The 19,350-nt window shown below is 39.7% G+C and overlaps 1 protein-coding gene across 1 annotated transcript; it reads left to right on the top strand.

Moving 5' to 3' along the window:
- The first annotated feature begins 32 nt into the window (after nt 1-32).
- mfsd14ba (major facilitator superfamily domain containing 14Ba) lies at nt 33-18,990 on the top strand. The gene is made up of 12 exons (XM_026943829.3): nt 33-311; nt 2,547-2,645; nt 2,720-2,782; nt 2,867-2,994; nt 4,697-4,811; nt 4,933-5,151; nt 6,181-6,294; nt 7,578-7,649; nt 8,943-9,055; nt 9,713-9,810; nt 10,035-10,189; nt 14,081-18,990. The coding sequence occupies exons 1-12, from the start codon at nt 228-230 to the stop codon at nt 14,294-14,296; spliced, it is 1,476 nt and encodes a 491-aa protein (XP_026799630.1). The 5' UTR covers nt 33-227; the 3' UTR covers nt 14,297-18,990.
- Nucleotides 18,991-19,350: the final 360 nt, after the last annotated feature.

The raw sequence follows: 19,350 nt of genomic DNA, 5'->3' as shown, positions 1-19,350 counted from the left end.
TAATCCTCTCCACGGGGGAAAGCCGGGATTAAAATAAACTGTACTTCCGCTGCTCAGCTAACGTTCCTGCAACCATCTCCATTTTACAGCTGAACTGAAACGGACACTGTGTAAGTTTTATAGAAGAGCCTACAGAGGCTAAACACGGAGGAATCCTGGAAGGAGCCGGAGGAGAGAAGATATGCACCCAACATGGCTTTTATGTCTCTCAAATAAGATGTGATGAGATGGCCCCAGCTGGGAAAGAACCGAAACGGACTAACCGAGTCGTGCTGGTCAAGAGAATAATAATGAACGATGACAGCAACCCGGTAAGCGAATGTAGCCATTTTCTATTAACCCTGTAAGGCTATTTTACTCATGTTAGCTCCTGACAAACAAAGAAATTGTAATTTGTGAGGTAACCGCTTAGCCGGATAGCTAAGCTAGCTAGCTAGCTCTATCCTCAGTTTGTCTAGCTGGCGCGTTAGCTCTTCCTACCTGTTTTCCGATCAATTCCGCCTCCTTGACTAATAAGCAGGTGACAGAAAACCGACCTGTCCAATCAGAGGTGCTGTACCATGAAACACTAGCCAATCACAGTCGAGGAGGCGGGATTTATCGGAATACGGATTGGAGGGGAAATTGCTATGTTTCCTCCAACCGAACTAGCGGAAGAAAAGCTAGCTAACCTGTAGTTATATTAAAAACCTAATTGATTAAGTAACCCTTTCTCTCTAAACCTAGTTAAATTACTTTGTTAGCTAACTAGTTTTAATGTTAAAATGAATTATTACCCAACAACTAGCCTGTTGGCTGATTTATTAGCTTTCCACTGTCACCATTTTGGACATTTGGGCAAAATGTCAGCAAAATATTGTTTAAATATGGTCTAATATGTCGCGTTATTACAAAAAAAGGTCATTATTTTAAGGAGTTTGATACACATATGATATTAGACAGTTTATTTTGCTGCCCACGCGCATTATTACTGGCACACAGGGTTACGTAACACCTACAGCGATGCTTGATTCATGAACGACTCGTCCAATGGAACCGACTCTTTTTAATGAATCAGTCGAACCGATGCCTTATTTATTGATTCAATTCTGAGTATAATCTTTCCCAATTTAACCTCATACAATCATGTTTTTTTAAAATGTTTTTTTAAATGACTGCATCCAGTTGCTCAGCTCCTGTTCCACATATTATTTACTGGCAGATAATAATCATTTTTATCTTACCAAAGACAATAATGTTTATTATCTCCTAGTAAATAATGAGTCAAATGACTACGGGGTTATCAAAACATAATTTTTTTTTGATAGTTTCATAAAACACATCTTGTTTGGTCATCAGTTTACACCTTATCAGAGGTTTTTCTTTTGCGAATATGAACAGCGAAATACAGTGACTGGGTAAATTATCAGTGGGCCAGTGTAGCTTGTAATCATATTTAATAGCAAATTAAACATCATTAAAATCATATAAAAATTAAGCTGGTGACATAATTTAATTTTTTTTCCACCTTAGTAATAATCTTTAATCTGGACTAAACCACCTACTGCCATACTAAATAATATGACCCCATTACTGGTAGTAATGTGTTTACATAAATTGTTCAGTATGTTTATGTGGCCCTACATGTTATTTATGCAAATCTTCTACTTCTGGTTTATAAAGCTACAAATTTACAACATGACCTGTTTTTTTTTTATTTTTATTTCAGTGCTAGAAAACAGATACAATGACACAAACCTAGTGTACGTTGTCGCATTACTGAACCAACGACACAAAATGATAGTGATCTGGATCAATTTCGTGACAAAACTCAATCTTATAACGTAGGGCTGCACAATATATCCAAATTATCGAAATATCTCAAGTGTAAATATCGCGATTTGCATATCGCAAGGGCTTGCGATAACTGAATGATTTTAATATTTCAAAAAAAATTACAGAAAGTCAAAGTTTTAGGGTGACACAGATAGCAGAGAATGCTTTCTTTTCCTCAGAAGCACATGAAACTTGAATGTCGGTTATGTCATTTTCAGTTTTGAAATATATAATTATATATAAGTATAATTTAAATAGGCTGTACACACTTACAGCATTATTGTAGCGCATATCGCCTTAGTTAACAAGTTATCGCATATCACATTTTTCTTCAGTATCGTGCAGCCCTGTTATAATGTTATAAATGGCAAACCGAAACTGAATATTCTTTGCAATTGCTAGCAACTGTAGCTTTCTTTCGCCATTGTTCTGTTTTGACACGATGCAGGACTGCCACTTAGGCATTGCAGAATCCTTCTCCACTTGTGTTTACGACTTCGAAGGTCTTTTTTGTGTGTTTGTAACTCGTACATATACACAATAATTAGAAAAGCAGATGACTAACAAATAAGAGGAGATACATTCCAACCATTCTAATCATAACTACCACTCTTTTAGTAGCAGCAGTTGTTTTTCCTGGCTAATCAGTACTATAGTAGCTGTTTGTATAATGATAACTGCCGGACATTTCAAATATTCATAATTTGTTGTCTTTTTTTTTTTTTCTTCAGATGCAGCAAGGAATCGGGAAGCCGAGTGTGTACCATGCAGTGGTAGTCATCTTCCTGGAGTTTTTTGCCTGGGGGCTGCTCACCACACCGATGCTTACCGTGAGTCTCTTTTCTTCCATCTCAGCTCCTGCTTCTTCACTACACGTTATTGATAAGCTCCTGTTTCCGTTTAGGTTCTACACGAAACGTTCCCCCAGCACACATTCCTGATGAACGGCCTCATCCAAGGAGTGAAGGTGAGGCGGGAAGTGTGTGTGTGGATTCATTTTAGTGACGACTTCTCGACTTCTGTTGGCTTAAAGTGTGATTTGTGTCACCAGGGCTTGCTGTCTTTCATGAGCGCTCCATTAATCGGCGCGTTATCGGATGTCTGGGGCAGGAGATCGTTTCTGTTAGTGACGGTGTTTTTCACCTGCGCGCCAATCCCTCTGATGAGACTCAGCCCCTGGTAGGTCTCTCTCTCTCTCTCTCTCTCTCTCTCTCTCTCTCTCTTAGAATCCAATCTCAGCATCAGGTAATCTTTGGATTTTGAATTCTCAACCATCCAATCACAAGTCATTTTGCTCATATCATAATCATCACCACAATCTTTGGTTTAAACATAATAGACTGCACTGTTGGAGAGCTAAAGCCTCATAAGCTCCACCCACAGTTAGACACCCAAGAGTTAAAGCACAATAACTGCTTTCGTTGTTGATATATCATCCCAGAAATAATTACAACAAACGATATTATTGTATTGTCTTTTAGCGCGTTGTTATGGAAAGAACGTATTCACAACGTGACTTACCCTTCTGCCTAGCGCTTTACTTAAGTTCAGGTGCACTTGTGCATTCGCGTTATTGTGTGCACAAGCAAGTTGTAATATCATGTTTATGTTGTGTAGATGTCTGATTAGATCTCATATGTGTATAGGATGCGTTCAGGTGAGTTAATTAACCCGCTAGTAAAGCGCGTCAGTTTCCCGGAGTTCATTCACTGCAGCTTTAGAGGCTCAATCCTATTGACTATGACTGGAAACACTAGAACTATTCTTTCTAGATTTTTCTTTCTTCAAAAAACATTGTTAGTTCATTGTTAATATCTTGCATGTCATTTTTTTTCAACAGTATGTTTTAATTAAAATCAGTGCTAGCTCTTGCTACACATCTTAAATTCGAACACACTGATTTTGCATTCGAACGTGCATTTTTATCTTAATTTCGACGAATATTCGAAGTTTGAATTTTAATTTGACACAGCAGACGAGAGGGAAATGTCGATGCTTAAAATGGTGATATTCATTCTTACGTAAACACAATTCGCAAAACGATCGAGGTCATGCCCATATATCGTAGGATAAATCGATAACCTAATTATCGTGACAGGACTAAACAGAGTGCCTGATAAGTTTTGTTCACTTTTCTGGCTCCAAGCTTCAGAATATCAAAGACTGCAATCTGATTGGCTTGCTGAACTTCAGTGTATTTCTACTGACCGTATCTATGCAGCAAGTGGTGTTGAAAGTAGTTAGTGGTGAGTCACCCTCCTGTGTCATGTGACCGGAATGGAAAAAGTCTGTGGTTGGTCAACTGATTTGTCAATCAAATTGGCTTGTGGTTTGTGAGATTAAACTAAAACTGATTGTCGGACGTGTCTGTAATTTATCCTTTATAGCCCAATATCAGTTTCATTCCTAAATCAGTGGAAATGTGACTGTAATACTGAACAAAATAATCACAATCATCATTTTAGCCATCATCCTGCAGTCTTTTCTGTAATTTCTGAGCTGTTCCTACCCATGGTTTTTAGTAGATCATACAATTAGTACAGTTCTAACCATTCTGTACTATTTACTATAAAATTCAATATTAAATTTAAATAAAATACTACGCTAATTCTTTTTTATCCCCCTCACAAGATGTCGCAAGATACCCTAAAATTATAACAATTAATACACTAATAATAATATTTTGGATTCAGGCTGAAAATATACCGTCAGTCAACCATTTTTAAATATATCTTGTTTTTTTAATAAGCTAGATCGTAATTTTAATTTGGTTTCCTGTCTATTCTTGGACTGTTTATGTATAGGTTAAAACATCTGTATTTAAATATGTCAAAGATATGTTATGGGATATAAATTAATGTTCCTTGCTTTGAATTTTCAGGTGGTACTTCGCCATGATCTCCGTGTCCGGGGCTTTCTCAGTCACCTTCTCGGTCATCTTCGCATATGTAGCAGACGTCACCGAGGAGCGGGAGAGGAGCACTGCATACGGACTCGTAAGCAATCGACTCGAGCGCCACGTTTTTATTTTTATTAGTACAACTATTAATATGTTCATATGAATTTGTAAACGTAGCTTATTGGATAGTCTGTAATTCTCCCACGCTCTTGTTCTAGGTGTCAGCCACATTCGCGGCAAGTTTGGTGACGAGCCCTGCGATCGGTGCGTACCTCTCAGCCAACTACGGGGATAATCTGGTGGTCCTGGTGGCCACGCTTATCGCCCTGGCGGATATCTGCTTCATTCTGCTGGCCGTCCCTGAGTCGCTGCCCGATAAGATGAGACTGAACACCTGGGGAGCGCCGATCTCCTGGGAGCAGGCGGATCCCTTCGCTGTAAATCTCAGCTACTTCACTTGCATGCGATTTAGCCAAACGACAATCACGTAGGATATGTACGCTGTGTAAACGAAACGACTAGTAAGAAGACTTTACATTATGCAGAGTCAGGGCAGACTTTTAATTTCGGAGTACAGGTATAGGAAACGCTTTCAGGACAGAGGATATTAAAACTCTGTACAGTGTCATATTAAAAGAAAACAGAGGCTGGTGAAGGAACGACGGTTTATAGCTACTGTAGCGTAAGTGATAACATTAAATGTAACTATAAACGGATAAATAGTATGATTAAAAAAACTGAAAAAAATCTGACGTTCTTTAGTAAATTAAACATGGTTAGTGCTGGCAAATTGCTGTGATAAAAGTCCTCTTTAAAACACTTCAGGGTGTGCCGTTATTAGAAAATGGCCACCACGACACTGATTATTTTCCTGTAACAGCACGCCATGTTGTGTTTTATTACACAACCTTACATATTGTACGACGTTCCACAACAGATTGGTTATAAGAAAATGCTCCTATTAGCCTCTGCTGGTTACGGAAATTTGATTTGATTCAGATTGAAATTTTTTTTTTTTTCCCTGTCATTTGACCTCAGAGAGTGTTGTACCATCACTCAGGCTAAAATTAGTTCCTCTGCTGATGTGATGATTCTGATCGTGCAGAAGAGCAGCAGTCAAGGTTGAACGCTCATTTTTATAGGGAGGTTTATGATCTTGTAGCCAATCGTGATGCATAATCCAAATAATAAAAATAATAATATTAATAAAAAAAAAAATCGCACTATAACCGCAGTGATTCTGGCAGCCGTTACGACTCACATATGATCAATATTTGCAGATTAGCTTGTGCAATAACTTCAGCTTTATTGCTAATGGACCGGCAGCCTCTTAAATAGCCACTAGGCATTTCAAGTTTTAATTGGCTCGCCGTAACAGAGCGCACATCGGTTCCTTTCCCTTTCCTTCCCAGAGAGATTTAGGACACATCTGAGTGCCGTGTAATGATTTGTACTTTTCGTTGCAGTCTCTGAGGAAAGTGGGGAAGGACACGACCGTGCTTCTCATCTGCATCACAGTGTTTCTGTCATACTTACCCGAGGCGGGCCAGTACTCCAGCTTCTTCCTCTATTTACGACAGGTGAGTGTCAAGAGCGATACTTTGATTTCGTTAGCTTGTCACGATTCTCGCTAGGCTTTGCTCTAATTAAGCAAGCCGTACCGCTCTGCTTGAGCTGTAATTACAGGGTTTTGCTTTCAAACAAATCGAATAAATGTACAGGGCTAATCAAAGCTTACGCTCCCTTCACTTGTGTGTTAGAATAGCATCGGTACATTTTCCAATTGAATAATATTCAGCACAATGTTTCTGCTATACATAGAGACACAGAGATACAATATATAGTGTATATCTTGCATCAGCCAATCAGCACGTCAGATTGCATCGGGTTCTACTCGTGGCAGCTAAGAACAGGAATCGGAGGCTAGAGCGAGCACATGCTCACCCAAACTAGACAAGCGAGGAGGAAAGACCAGGTGACGTTTTTCCGATCCTGAGCTGTGTAGTTTCAGCGAGCCCGTCCCTGCTGGAGCAGAACCCGATGCCGTCTTTCGCTTTGCCTTGTAGCCTAGTCACTTCAAGGTCCACCATGTTGTGCATCCTAAGAATGCTTTTCTGTTCACCACGGATGTAAAGTGTGGTTGTTTGACTTACCGTAACTCATTTTTCCTAGAAATCTGTGTCTGTGCTTTTCTTTTGTTTTTGTTAGAATGTTAATACTGGTACATAATAGTGTTTTTTTATGCATCTTGATACAAAACGATACAAAAACCCTACAGTTCAACAACTAACTATATGGTCTGAAAGATTCAGTTCAGTTAAATTGAACATTTTGGATCCTAGTTTTGACTCTGCAAAGAACTATTTCAAACATTTCTACACTCATTTTTTTTGTTTGAGAATTACATTAATTAAAAATATTTTCTGCAGAGCTACAGGAGCACTTGCCCTTGCAGTTAAAATATCCGATTGCTTCAGCTATTGCCTTCGTCAGGCTTTTCCTGTGGGTTAGCGAGCTCGGAAAGAAACCGCTATCTCTCTCTCACACACACTCGCTCACTTGCTCGCTCGTGCGAATCGGGGGTTTACATCGATTTTCAATAGCAGTATAGATTTTTAACCGTTTCTTTTTTCAGCTCGAATCGGATCTAGGCTTGGAAACAGATTCACCCATATCAGAGACTGCTGGACCGATTATTTATTTATTTAATTTAAATAGATTTATCTTTGCACACCTAGTATCTTATAGGAAAAACGCGGGCTGTTATTTGTCAAAAGGAGTTTGTTTGGTTTTGTCCTGATATTCTTTGCAAGCACTGACCCAGCTCTGTGTTTCTTCATCTCTCTGTTTCTTTATATCACAGATCATTAACTTCTCACCCACTACGATCGCCGTGTTCATCGGAGTGGTGGGGATCCTCTCCATCGTCGCCCAGGTACTTAATTGAGGCGAATTCTGTTACATGTGTGTGAAGGATTTTGTGCTGCCTCATTGTCTGAGAAAAGTCCCTCTTTAATAAGCCGCAGTGGTAATTGAATTGTGTTCACTGATGGCCTAATATTGCACAAGGTAAACTTTGACTCAGTGAGCAGACAAAAGCCATTTTTACAAGATTGGAGTGTCAGAGCTGAGTTATGGCACACGAGCAGAAATCTATTTGAATACGGCGATTCGGGAACGCCGTGCTAGTTGAAGAACGCCGTTCAGTCATTCGAGGGCTGCTGAAGCGTGGCTGTAAATGAAGCGACAGTGACACTGGCAATGAAACAAACTGACAGAGTGGTATTAAAGTTGTGCTGATAAACGCACGCACCCACTTTCCTGCGACGGTTTCCGGGTTGCCAGGCCGCGCAGCGGAGCACGTTAATATTAAAGCACATCATCTTACATCGCTAGGTTTTTTTTTTTTTTTTTTTTTTTCCAGAGCGCGGCATAAAACAGAACCTGCGGAACAAATGCCGATTTTTATTAGACGTCTGTGTTTTGCAAGCCTTACATAGTGTCGCAGTCTTTAATGTACCCGAGTTATAGCCTCGTAATATCTTTTTTCTTCTCAAACTACAGTGCCTGGCATAAGTATTCACCCCCCACCCCCTTTGAACTTTTCCACATTGTGTAGTGTTACAACTTGGAAATGAATTAAATGAGTTTACTGGCATTCCGATGATTTATAAACGGATTGATAATTTTCCAGAATTTTGTCAAACTCTGGGTCCTTTCAGGAACACTTCAGTTTATATTGATCACATGACACTTTAACTGCACACAAGTGGAATGCATTCAACTAGTTATGTGACTAATTTAGGGTGAATACTTGCAAACACAGTGATAATGTTTGTTATTTATAAATAAATTTGCACGATATATTGATTTTTTTTTTACCCCACTGCAATATTATTGGCTATTTTGTGTAGATTCATGACATAAAATGCTCGTAAAGTCCATTTCAGCTCCAGGTTGTTAACACTACAAACTATGGAAATGTACAAGGGGGGTGAAAATTTATGCACAGCCCTGTGTTAGAGTGTATTAACCTTTTGAAGCATGTTAAATGCAAACTTACATTAATTTACAGGGAACACTACAGTTCTAAATCGGAAACATTCCTATATAATGGATAAATAATGATTTTTGCCTGGGATCTCCAGAGAGAGATTTAACACCCAGCTAAGCACCCGTGAGCTTTCACGATGCGCTAAACTGTCATTTGTGCTTGACCTCCTGACAGACGCTTTTTCTCACGCTGCTAATGAGAACCATTGGGAACAAGAACACGGTTCTGCTGGGCCTCGGATTCCAGATCCTCCAGCTGGCGTGGTACGGCTTTGGATCTGAACCATGGTGAGTCACACACGCTGTCCAGGCCATCGTTTCGAGGCTCACTTAAACAAGAAAACATGACTGGAGTTCAGTAAAGTTCATCATTGGCTGATACAATAATCCGTCATATTATCTCCACTAAATCACACTGGAGTTCATTCTCATACAACATATTATTCTTGTGCAGAACAACCAAATTAGAGTATCACACACACACACAATCCACTCTAATTATTTCTATCACATGCCTTGTAGCCTCTGCTATTATTTTTTTTTTAACTGAGTGTGATTACATGCATGTTTATAATCCAATTATTGTCTAATTTTAGCAGGTCCTAGATTATTCATTTGGCCACAAAAACAATATCTTAGATGTTGTTATCTGTAACCCGTGTAGAAGTGCAGCAAGACGCAACCGCTTCAAATCAACATGACGTGTATTTAAGGCAAAACATGAATCGCAATCCGAGTCCAGAGCAAGAAACACTGACGCTGTAAACGCCTCTGTGATTTTACAATTCACTCTTACTACTTCGCTGTACGCCCGGCTGGAAACGCATCACCGTGTGTGTGCCGTGCTCCTCTGTGATTTGACTCGGAGTAAAAGGTTGTGTATTTGGAGCGTGAAGGACGACACGCCCTTTCTGTGCCTGATGTTTTTTGTGTGTAACCCTGTAGGATGATGTGGGCAGCCGGAGCCGTGGCAGCCATGTCCAGCATCACCTTTCCTGCAGTGAGCGCACTCGTATCTCGCAGCGCCGATCCAGATCAACAAGGTGAGTCCACGCTTCCTTAGCCATGTTTTTTTTTTAGTCTGATTAAAAAAAAAAAACAACAACAAGCTAGCACATCTTGTACTGCATCACAGCTTTGAATGGAATAAAATGCAGGCTGAGGAACAGATGCTAGATTTGTTCACATTTTTAATCCTTGCATGATGTCAGCTAGTCAGATTGATGGCGTAAGAGTACTGACTAGCTACGCCTTGCTTTTCCTTCAGGGCTAGTGCAGGGAATGATCACGGGCATCCGAGGCCTGTGTAACGGCCTGGGTCCGGCGCTCTACGGCTTCATCTTCTTCCTCTTCGACGTCGAGCTGAGCGGAATTGCGCCGATCCAGACTGACTACAACATCCCTCTTCAGACTCCCAGTGAGGTCAGTTTAATGAAAATTCAGGATTCACACACCTTTTGGAGTCACGGAGTCACCAAAATTACATAAAACTATGCTTAAATATGCGGGAATATTTTTATGTTCTGTTTGAGGATTCACAGAATCGGGAATGTGTTATGTAGTCCACCGACCAAACAAAAGGTCCAATCTGACGCCCAGTCCCACATTTTAGTTGCCTGGAAACCTAATAATAAGGTTTTTTTTCCCTCTGGTTGTTCAACCCTCTTGTCTTCTAGGCAAATTACGAATAATAAACTTAAGACGTTTTCAGACCTGTAGATCTGTGCTTTGTTCCAATGTTAAATCTTCTCTTTGGCTCGGTTCGCTTTCACAAGGCAACATTTCAGAGCGTACCAAAATGCGCTTATGCAAGTCACATGTGAGTAAACCGTCCTCTCATTGGTCAGAGTGCGACTATGTTCTGCTCATAGCGGTCATCCGTCAAGATGGATAGACTGCATCTCCGTGAGCTTATTGTGGCTTTCTTTGTAGCTGTAGTTATAATAATTTATCAGTCTGAGCAGGAATCGATGTTTCACGACGTGATTAAAGCCCATGTCCCTGAGACGCTCACTAAACACCTTGTAAACCTCTGTGTTTTTATGCGTTTTGTTCAGAAATATGTTCGTCAGACCAAATTTCAATGAGGTATTTTACTTCATGAGGTCCAAGTTAAACCGCTATTCATGTTGCGAGCCATTAACAAAACAAACACGCTATTTACGTAACGCAGTTGCGTTGCTATACAGGTTGGGTCGGTGGTCCGCTGGGTCGGATTGCTCTCTCACCACAAGCGGGGCGAGACCACATCGTTCAGGTCACGTTTTGGTGCTGATCCGAGTGTGATTGCCGTGTTTATATATGTCCAAACGAACCGAAATGAGGGAGAAAACGCACCAAGTCCCGAAACACTCTCCAAACGAGCCAGGTGTGAAAACGCCCTTAATAGCCTAGTCAGGAAAGCTGCTTGTCCTGGGTGTCTGAGCTACAGATTTGTCCACTCCTGGTCCAAATGTAGGCCTTTTGTAAAGCTCTAGTGTTCCACATGGACAGATGGTGGTTGTATTAGCCAGCCTCCATGAACACACCTCAGTTTATGTTGATTGGCTTAAAGGCTTACAGTGCAGGGCTTTTATTTCCTGGTCACTAGCAGTATTTATTTATTTTTTTTTCTGTTGCCTGAATCCAGCATTTCACTTTAGTTATTTAACTGTGATACATCTTTTTTGTGCATTTGAGTGTACAGGGTGTCCCAAAAGTCTCCATACATAGGGGACTATGTACGCCAGCATCACGTTGTTTGTGCCTCCGTCAGTGGATGTTTGTGGACGTCTACTTCTCGGTTGGTCAGCAACACTTCCAGTCTGCGCGTGTGATGCGCGTGTGATGCGCGTGTGATGCGCTTGCCATGTTTCCTGTTAAAGTCCACCGCAACCTTGCGACAGCTTAGTGATCCAGCCACGAGAGTGATTTCAGAATGTTCTTCTTTTGTCAAGGGCGTTCTTAAAGAATATCTGAAAGAAAAAAAAAAAAAAAACTAAGTATGAAAAATTTTCAAAGACATATTGCTAGAAAGTGTTAATTTCCCCTGTGTATGGAGACTTTCGGGACACACTGTATTTAGATTTACATTGAAATCTGAGCTTTGGTGATATGCTACGTAATTATTTCATGGTGTTAGTTGTGTTATTTGAGCACTTTAAAACCTAACCAGCCTCTTGTTTCTAGCAGCGAACAGCCCTGTGCACTTCACTCCTAATAATTCACTGAAGATTGTGATCAACTTGTATGAGGACGTGAGTGGGAAGCGTGAAATTGCTAACATTTGCTGGCATGCCCACCCATGGCTAGCTTTCATACTTTATTAGCCATCCTAGCCCTTTGCATTGTGTCAGATTGCGTAAATGTCAGGCACCGACTTGGGTGTAAACCGGGATACGAGTTACAATATAAGCTCACTGAGCATTTTTATAATAAGATTGTGTCGTATTTTCATTTAATTGGAGTTCCCAGCAATAAGACACAAAAAATGTGCTAACATTAAAAACACAAATAATATTATACTATGCAGCATTTTGAAAAATAGTAGCATGTACTGGTATTTTCATCTCGATGAGTTGGAAATGTTCTTAACACATTTAAATGCGTTAGTTTTTCTCTATTTTTCTTTCTCTCCATCTCTGTTAAGATAATTGTGTAGTTAATCATGAATCCAGCCAAGAGAGTAAAACCTTTCACAGATAAACTAAACTCATAGCTAGAAATGAACGTCCTGCTCCTGAAACATTTCGGACAATAAGTACATTGATTTGAATAAGCATGCTACACTTTTGCTGTTTTCTGTAACTGAGGAAAAAATTCCTTGCATATTAAAGATTACTGAATCGTCTGAATGAGTGTTTGGTCCCAATTCACTGGCATATAATTGAATCTAAATATCCTGTATCCAAGTTATGAATTTCTCGTAAGTTTCGAGTGACACGTCATTTATGTGTTTGAAAAGCCACAAAACCCAAAACCAAACAAAAAAGAAGTTGGACTTCTGGATCATCATTGTTTCAAAGTTTGTAGGATTGACATCTTCAATTCGATGGATTGTCCTGAACATATCGCACCCTTGTGTCCTTCTCAGTCGAGAATTTCCTTAATATTCCATGTAGCGTTATCAGTCACCATTGACACGTACGATCACCTGACCATTACCTGTTCACGGCTACGCCTTTACTTAAACATTTGGATTCTTATTAAAAGTTTCTCCTCTGATTCCGAGTTCGTGATGCTCGGTTTTGTCCATGTTTCCACATACCTGCGTGTTCCTGATTGGAAAAAAAATCGTATGTGATTCGTACACATTACAGCTACTAAAAACCGCTAAAGATCGTACGTGATTCGCACACGTTACAGCTACTAAAAACCACTAAAGATCGTCCATGATCCGTACACATTACAGCTACTAAAAACCTCTAAAGATCGTACGTGATCCGCACGCGTTACAGCTACTAAAAACCTCTAAAGATCGTACATGATCCATACACATTACAGCTACTAAAAACCACTAAAGATCGTACATGATCCATACACATTACAGCTACTAAAAACCACTAAAGATCGTACATGATCCATACACATTACAGCTACTAAAAACCACTAAAGATCGTACATGATCCATACACATTACAGCTACTAAAAACCACTAAAGATCGTACATGATCCATACACATTACAGCTACTAAAAACCTCTAAAGATCGTAAGTGATCCGTACGCGTTACAGCTACTAAAAACCTCTAAAGATCGTAAGTGATCCGTACGCGTTACAGCTACTAAAAACCGCCAAAGATCGTAAGTGATCCGTACACGTTACAGCTACTAAAAACTGCTAAAGATTGTTTGTGATTCGTACACGTTTCAGCTACTAAAAAATGTGATCCGTGCACGTTGTAGTACAGCTCCTAAAAAGCGTTCTGTAGTTCTGTAGTAGAAAGCACATTCTGTAGTTATTGAAGTGTGTTAAGTTTAAAAATAGCTACATAAATAGCTACATGTTGCCAAATGTTTGCTACATGTTGCCAAGGGTGTTTGTGATAAAGTAATGTCAATAAAGGAGTACGATTTTGTTCATCTTTCTCCGATTGTTCCTTAAAAAAAACCCCAAAAACGACTAATACTAATAGCTTGGGCACAAATATATATGTGACAGTGTCTAATGTCTAAGTGCAATACAGATTATAAAAATACAAAGATTGCCCACTTTGCAATAATGGCATTGTTGGCTATTAAAATGTTGCAGGAGAAAGCAGGTGCTATGTGTAGTCCATGTAAACCACACGCCTTTCTCATCATAAACTGCACTTTTTGTCTCATTCGTTTGCCAGCGGGTGGCGATACCAGGCCCTCCCTTCCTGCTGGGCGCGTGCACGGTGCTGGCAGCCTTCGTCGTGGCGCTTTTCATCCCAGAACGGCCGACAGCGGGTGTCAAGACGTGCCAGGAGCTCAAGAGGAGCAGCAGCCTGACTGGAGCGCACGCCAACACGCCACTTCCGGGCAGCGACGAGGACTTCGAGCCTCTTCTGGAGGACAGCACTGTGTGACTGTGTGACCGTCAGACTTTCCTCCAGCCCTCGGAATGAGTGAGCAACGCCCCCGCAAGCCTCCCAGGAGATTTCTTTTTTTTCTTTTTTTTTTTTTTATTCTTAGGTTTTGTATTATGTTTTAATATTAACAAGGTTCGTTGTTTAAATCTTTGATTTAAAGCTTGAATTTTGAACCAAAGTTTTCCATGGAATTTTTTTTTACTCTATTTTGCCACAGCAAAAGGGCTTGGACGTGCTGTAGCTGAAATGGAGTGAAAAGATGCAGTCGGGCGAGTGGAAAACTTAGCGCTTTGTGTTTCTAGATGCAACGTCGAGTCAGGTTTAATGGGCAAAGTGCAGTAACGTGAATCGCTTGAGTTTTGACTTTATAGATCCTAAGTTTACCGTGTACCAAAACGCTCAGATGGTTTTTAAGCGATTATAGCTCTCTATATAGGTGTTTATACATAGATTTATCGTCTTTTGGATTCAGAGCCATGAGATTAACGCGATCAGTGACCGACTTGTGAGTGTTTTTGTTACCAAGCCTTAAAGCTACATATCCAGTGAAGTATGACTGTAGGAATTTATTTATTATTTATTGACGCAGAGTTTGTGCAGCGTGGGATGTCATCATAGCCACGTCCTTCACTTGACACGTCTTTTACATGGACAATGTGATTTTTAAGTTAACAGCTCAGAAGGATGGTGCTAATGGAGTTACTGACCATGACGCAGTCACTGTGAGGCGCGTGGCCAGTTCAGTTTATCGCTTTATTTAATTTTTTTTTTTTTGGTAAATATTTCTATGCAGGAATTACGATCTTTTAACGCGATTTTTATTTCGGTTTATTTAAATTGGTTCCAATGCCATTTTGCTTAAAATATGATTTTTTAAAAAAAAAATATTGTTTTTATACTTTTGCAGGAAAGTAGTGATGGTGTTTGTGTGTCCAAAATGTTTAAAGAGACATAAAAAAAAAAAAAACACAGAGAAAAGCCTGCATGCTGTTCGTTTGGTTCAAAAAATTTTTTTTTGGTTCAAAGAATTTTGAATTTCTGTGTGACTATTTGGTACAGCATGCAGATTTTTCTTTATCTTGTTTTTCTCCAGAACCTCTCCATGAGCCTGTGGATGTGCACTAGGCAAGCTTGTTCTCAGTCTTTGCACATCTACAAAACGAAGTAATTCCATTCAAGTGCATCACCAGCTACCTCTTTTATTTTTTCCTTCCTTCCTTTTTCTTTTTCCCCCTCTGAGGTTCTGAAGGTTCTGAGTTTAACATTTCCTGCTACAGCCATACTCCTACTCTCTTTTCCCAGGATAAATCTCTAAAATTGAAAACCTCATATTGATTTTTTTTCGCCTTAGATAGAACCTAAGGGCACTTGTACACACATTCCATTTGTACACAGACAGACAGAGCTTTAAGAGCATTTGCAATTAGTAGTGAGCACTATGGACAAATTTACATCACGGTATGGGTTAAAATGTGATCCCGCTTTTATTTTACAGGCTATCGATTGTTTCCAGGTTCCCCTTTTGAATAGTTAAAGGAGCAATAATCAATATTTTTCATTTCTTCGTAGTACAGATAATTTGGAAAATTATATAAAAATGATGAAAAAATAATGGTTTAAGCCATTGTCTCAGAAGATGTAGGAAAAAAAACAGTTTGGAAACCTGCTTTCCTCTCTGGAACGTTTCTTTGCGTTTGGATTGGCCTCTTGTCAATCATTTTATAGACACGCCCCCAATACCTCGTCACGTGCTCTTTAATCATGACAAGGAGAGTTTTGCATGTTTCTAGAGTTGTAACTTGGCTTTCACGCAGTTGAAAGCTCTAGTTAGCATGAACTACTATAAGTTAGGGGGGCGTGGCTTTGAGTACATGGGTGGAAATAGGGGCGGGCTCAAATCTTATAAAACTCCGCCCATTTAACCGTTACACATCTTTTTTTCCCCCACATAATCTCACCTAATGCACTAATTGAACCCAACTAAACTTCACATAATGTCCTTCAAATCAAATTTTCTTGTTTATTATGCATGAAAAAAGTACAAACCAAATAAACGTTAGGATTTCTGCTTAGCATGACACTCTGACATTAAATGTCTTCGTTATTAGTGGTTATGGAAATAACTAGCATAATTTATTACATGAATCAAAAATAACTTGGGCATTTTGTGTCGTTTTATATGTAACTTATACAAACTTTTTTGTGCATGAACACAGCAGGCAGCTCTGATGGGGCGCTTTTTCTAAGTACGAATCTTTACTAGTTACATTGTTTATAATAATACGTTAATAGATAATGCGTTAATAATACATTAAGCATCATTAAAGGCAATGATTTGTACTGATTTTACCTGCAGTAGCTTAGGTTTTATAGTTAATAAGAGATTCAGTGCAGCCATAGATCGTAGACATCACTTCAGCTTTTCACATCAATACAAATACAATTTAACAATATTTTTATAATTTCTAACACTTGAATCTGATTAATGACTGAACGAAGGCAACAGGAAGTCGCTCGTGTCGCTTGTAGGCTGGTCTTGGAGTGTCCCGGGCACTCACGCTGTCATTAACGTTACATAAACGTTACAGTGTTGCCGCTAACGTTATATTTCTTCGTCATGTCTCTATACACGTTTAATGAGAGGTCGTATATATCACAGGATAAGCTGAAACCAGGGTTGGGAGTTTTTCTTCCATTTTTGCGCGTCAAACAGTAAATAGGAACTGTGAGCGGGGAACTGAAGAAACGTCGGACCGCACATGCGACGTGATCGGTCAATCATTCGAGCCAGTCGTTTGGATTTGTCGCTTTATGGTACCTGGTCATATCTAAGTTGCGTAGAAAAATCTCAATTCACATGTCGCTTTGGCGCGTACCGCTGTCGCTGAAATCGTGGCTAGAAGTCACGAATGAATTTGAGTCGCGTTCTGTTTTCCTCTTTATTCAGTCTTCAATCTTTCTTTCTATGGCATCACGTTCTATATAATTTATACATTCAAGACTAATAAAATCCATACCTTAAATAGAATTAACAACTGCTGTAGCAGATCACCAGTCATACCGCTCACTACTACTTGCAATCTCTCTCCTCTTTCTCTCTCTCTCTCTCTCTCTCTCTTTTTCTTTTTAACTTCCTGGCGCTTCAGCTTTCCATACAGATGCAGGTGAATGAAGTGTCCCATTTTATGCATTCCAGTAGAAAGTTTTAAATTGTCAGAAATATCATCAGCTGCTTATTGTCCATCTGCATGTCACTATGAGATGGCACTGTAACGAAAAACCTCCCCCCCCCATGTGAATGTCTATTTCTAGCATTCCAGCCTCCTCTCCTGTCAAACCAGCTCGCAGTCATCGTTACAGCCGGCAGCGTTTTGCAAATCTCTATTCCTTCGCCTCATGTATCAGCCGCCCTTGATGAACGTGTCCAAGCATGCGTTTTAGAACCATGCAAGATGGCAGAGCAGGGCTGCCTTCCAGTTACGGTTTGAACACACCCTCGTTGACTCGCTCTCACCATTTTCTAAAAGTACTCAAGCTTTTAATGCACGTTCCAAAACGTACGTGTGTGTGTGTGTGTGTATGTATTTATATACATATATACTTGGTAAAGTATATTTGACACCTGAGAGATTGTAAAAACGTGACTGTAGAGTTAGCAAGCAGACGACCAAACAGCAAAAAAGGGCGGGTGACGCTCTATTAACGAAAGCAATAAAATATTAATAAGATATATCAAAAACTTCCAATTTGAGTATTATGTGCGCAACTGTCCATGCTCCATACATACACGACAAGTGATTAGCTAGCTAGCTAACAAGCTGATTTGGCTCCACGCATATTAATAAGGGAACGTATTGTAGAAATAGTCAAGGAAATCGCTTCAGTTAAAAGTGCTTGCCAATCGAGAGTATTTAAGAGCTCCGAGCGGCCGCTGGTGCGACGATTATATGCAACGATTATATTAAAGACGAGACAAGGGTGTGTTGAAAGTGTTATTGGAATGTTAGGTAATACATGTGAGTTCTGTGAAACCCCGAGTGTTCCCCTGAAAAGACTGCATCGACGCCTTGACGTCCTACCTATTAGTAAATGGCTGTGTCGTGATGGGCATGCGTGTACGGTCTGTAGTGCACAGCCTGTACCACTTACTCTGACCATGTAACATAAAAAAGAATAAATGGACAGTAATATTCTATATATAAGTATTTTAAGGATGTAAAATATTGTACATGTATTGAATAGTGTTAACGGAATATATTGTTGCTAGAACTTGCTATATTTTTGGACCTGCATATGAACCGTACGAATTATATGAAACGCCAGTCTCTGGAAACATTCCCAGATGGCTCATTTCACCAGCTCTGGCCTAATCCAGCTTTTCTAGAGACTGCAGAGGCACCAGCGCCGGCTGTCTCGAGTATTTGTGTAAAGATCTCTGCACTTTCTCATCTTTCAGAGAGAGTGCACAAATGTGCCTAAAGTGTAAAACCATGTTCAGACCTGAAAAGGAGTGTAAATACTGTGTACTGCTTCGAGTGCTGACCTATACAGCAACTTCTCTATCTATTACGTTATGTCTTGGTGGTATCTGTGGAGTAATTGTGGAATAAAACGGAGGTTATGAAAAGCAAAGAACTGTATTCGGTGGTTTGTTTTGCACTGGTGTCCAGTAGGGGGTGCCGTGGTGACAGTTATTTAGTTTTGGGACTCCTATCCACAGCCTTTTTTTTTTATTTTTTTTTTTTTAAAACATTTCTTCTAGACTAAAATGGTTCATGAGTGAACACCAGAGGTATTAAAAGTACCCAAAGTAACCTAAGTAACATTTTTGGTCAAGTATATTTGTTTTCTTAAATGTCAAAGTATACTTACGGCAGCAAAACTTGATTTTTTCGATAAATAAAGTGTACGTAGCAACAGATTAGATCGATTACAGTGCCACATCTGTTCAAATTTAGACTTATTAGCAATTTAGATCAACTCCTTGACATTGTCTGATGCTAAAACGTAAAATATGATTTTACAAATGTACATTTATAGAGAAATGCAGT

The sequence above is a fragment of the Pangasianodon hypophthalmus genome, chromosome 17 (assembly GCF_027358585.1).
Source record: "Pangasianodon hypophthalmus isolate fPanHyp1 chromosome 17, fPanHyp1.pri, whole genome shotgun sequence".
Lineage (NCBI taxonomy): Eukaryota > Metazoa > Chordata > Actinopteri > Siluriformes > Pangasiidae > Pangasianodon > Pangasianodon hypophthalmus.
This window is presented reverse-complemented; position numbering and strand designations above follow the sequence as displayed.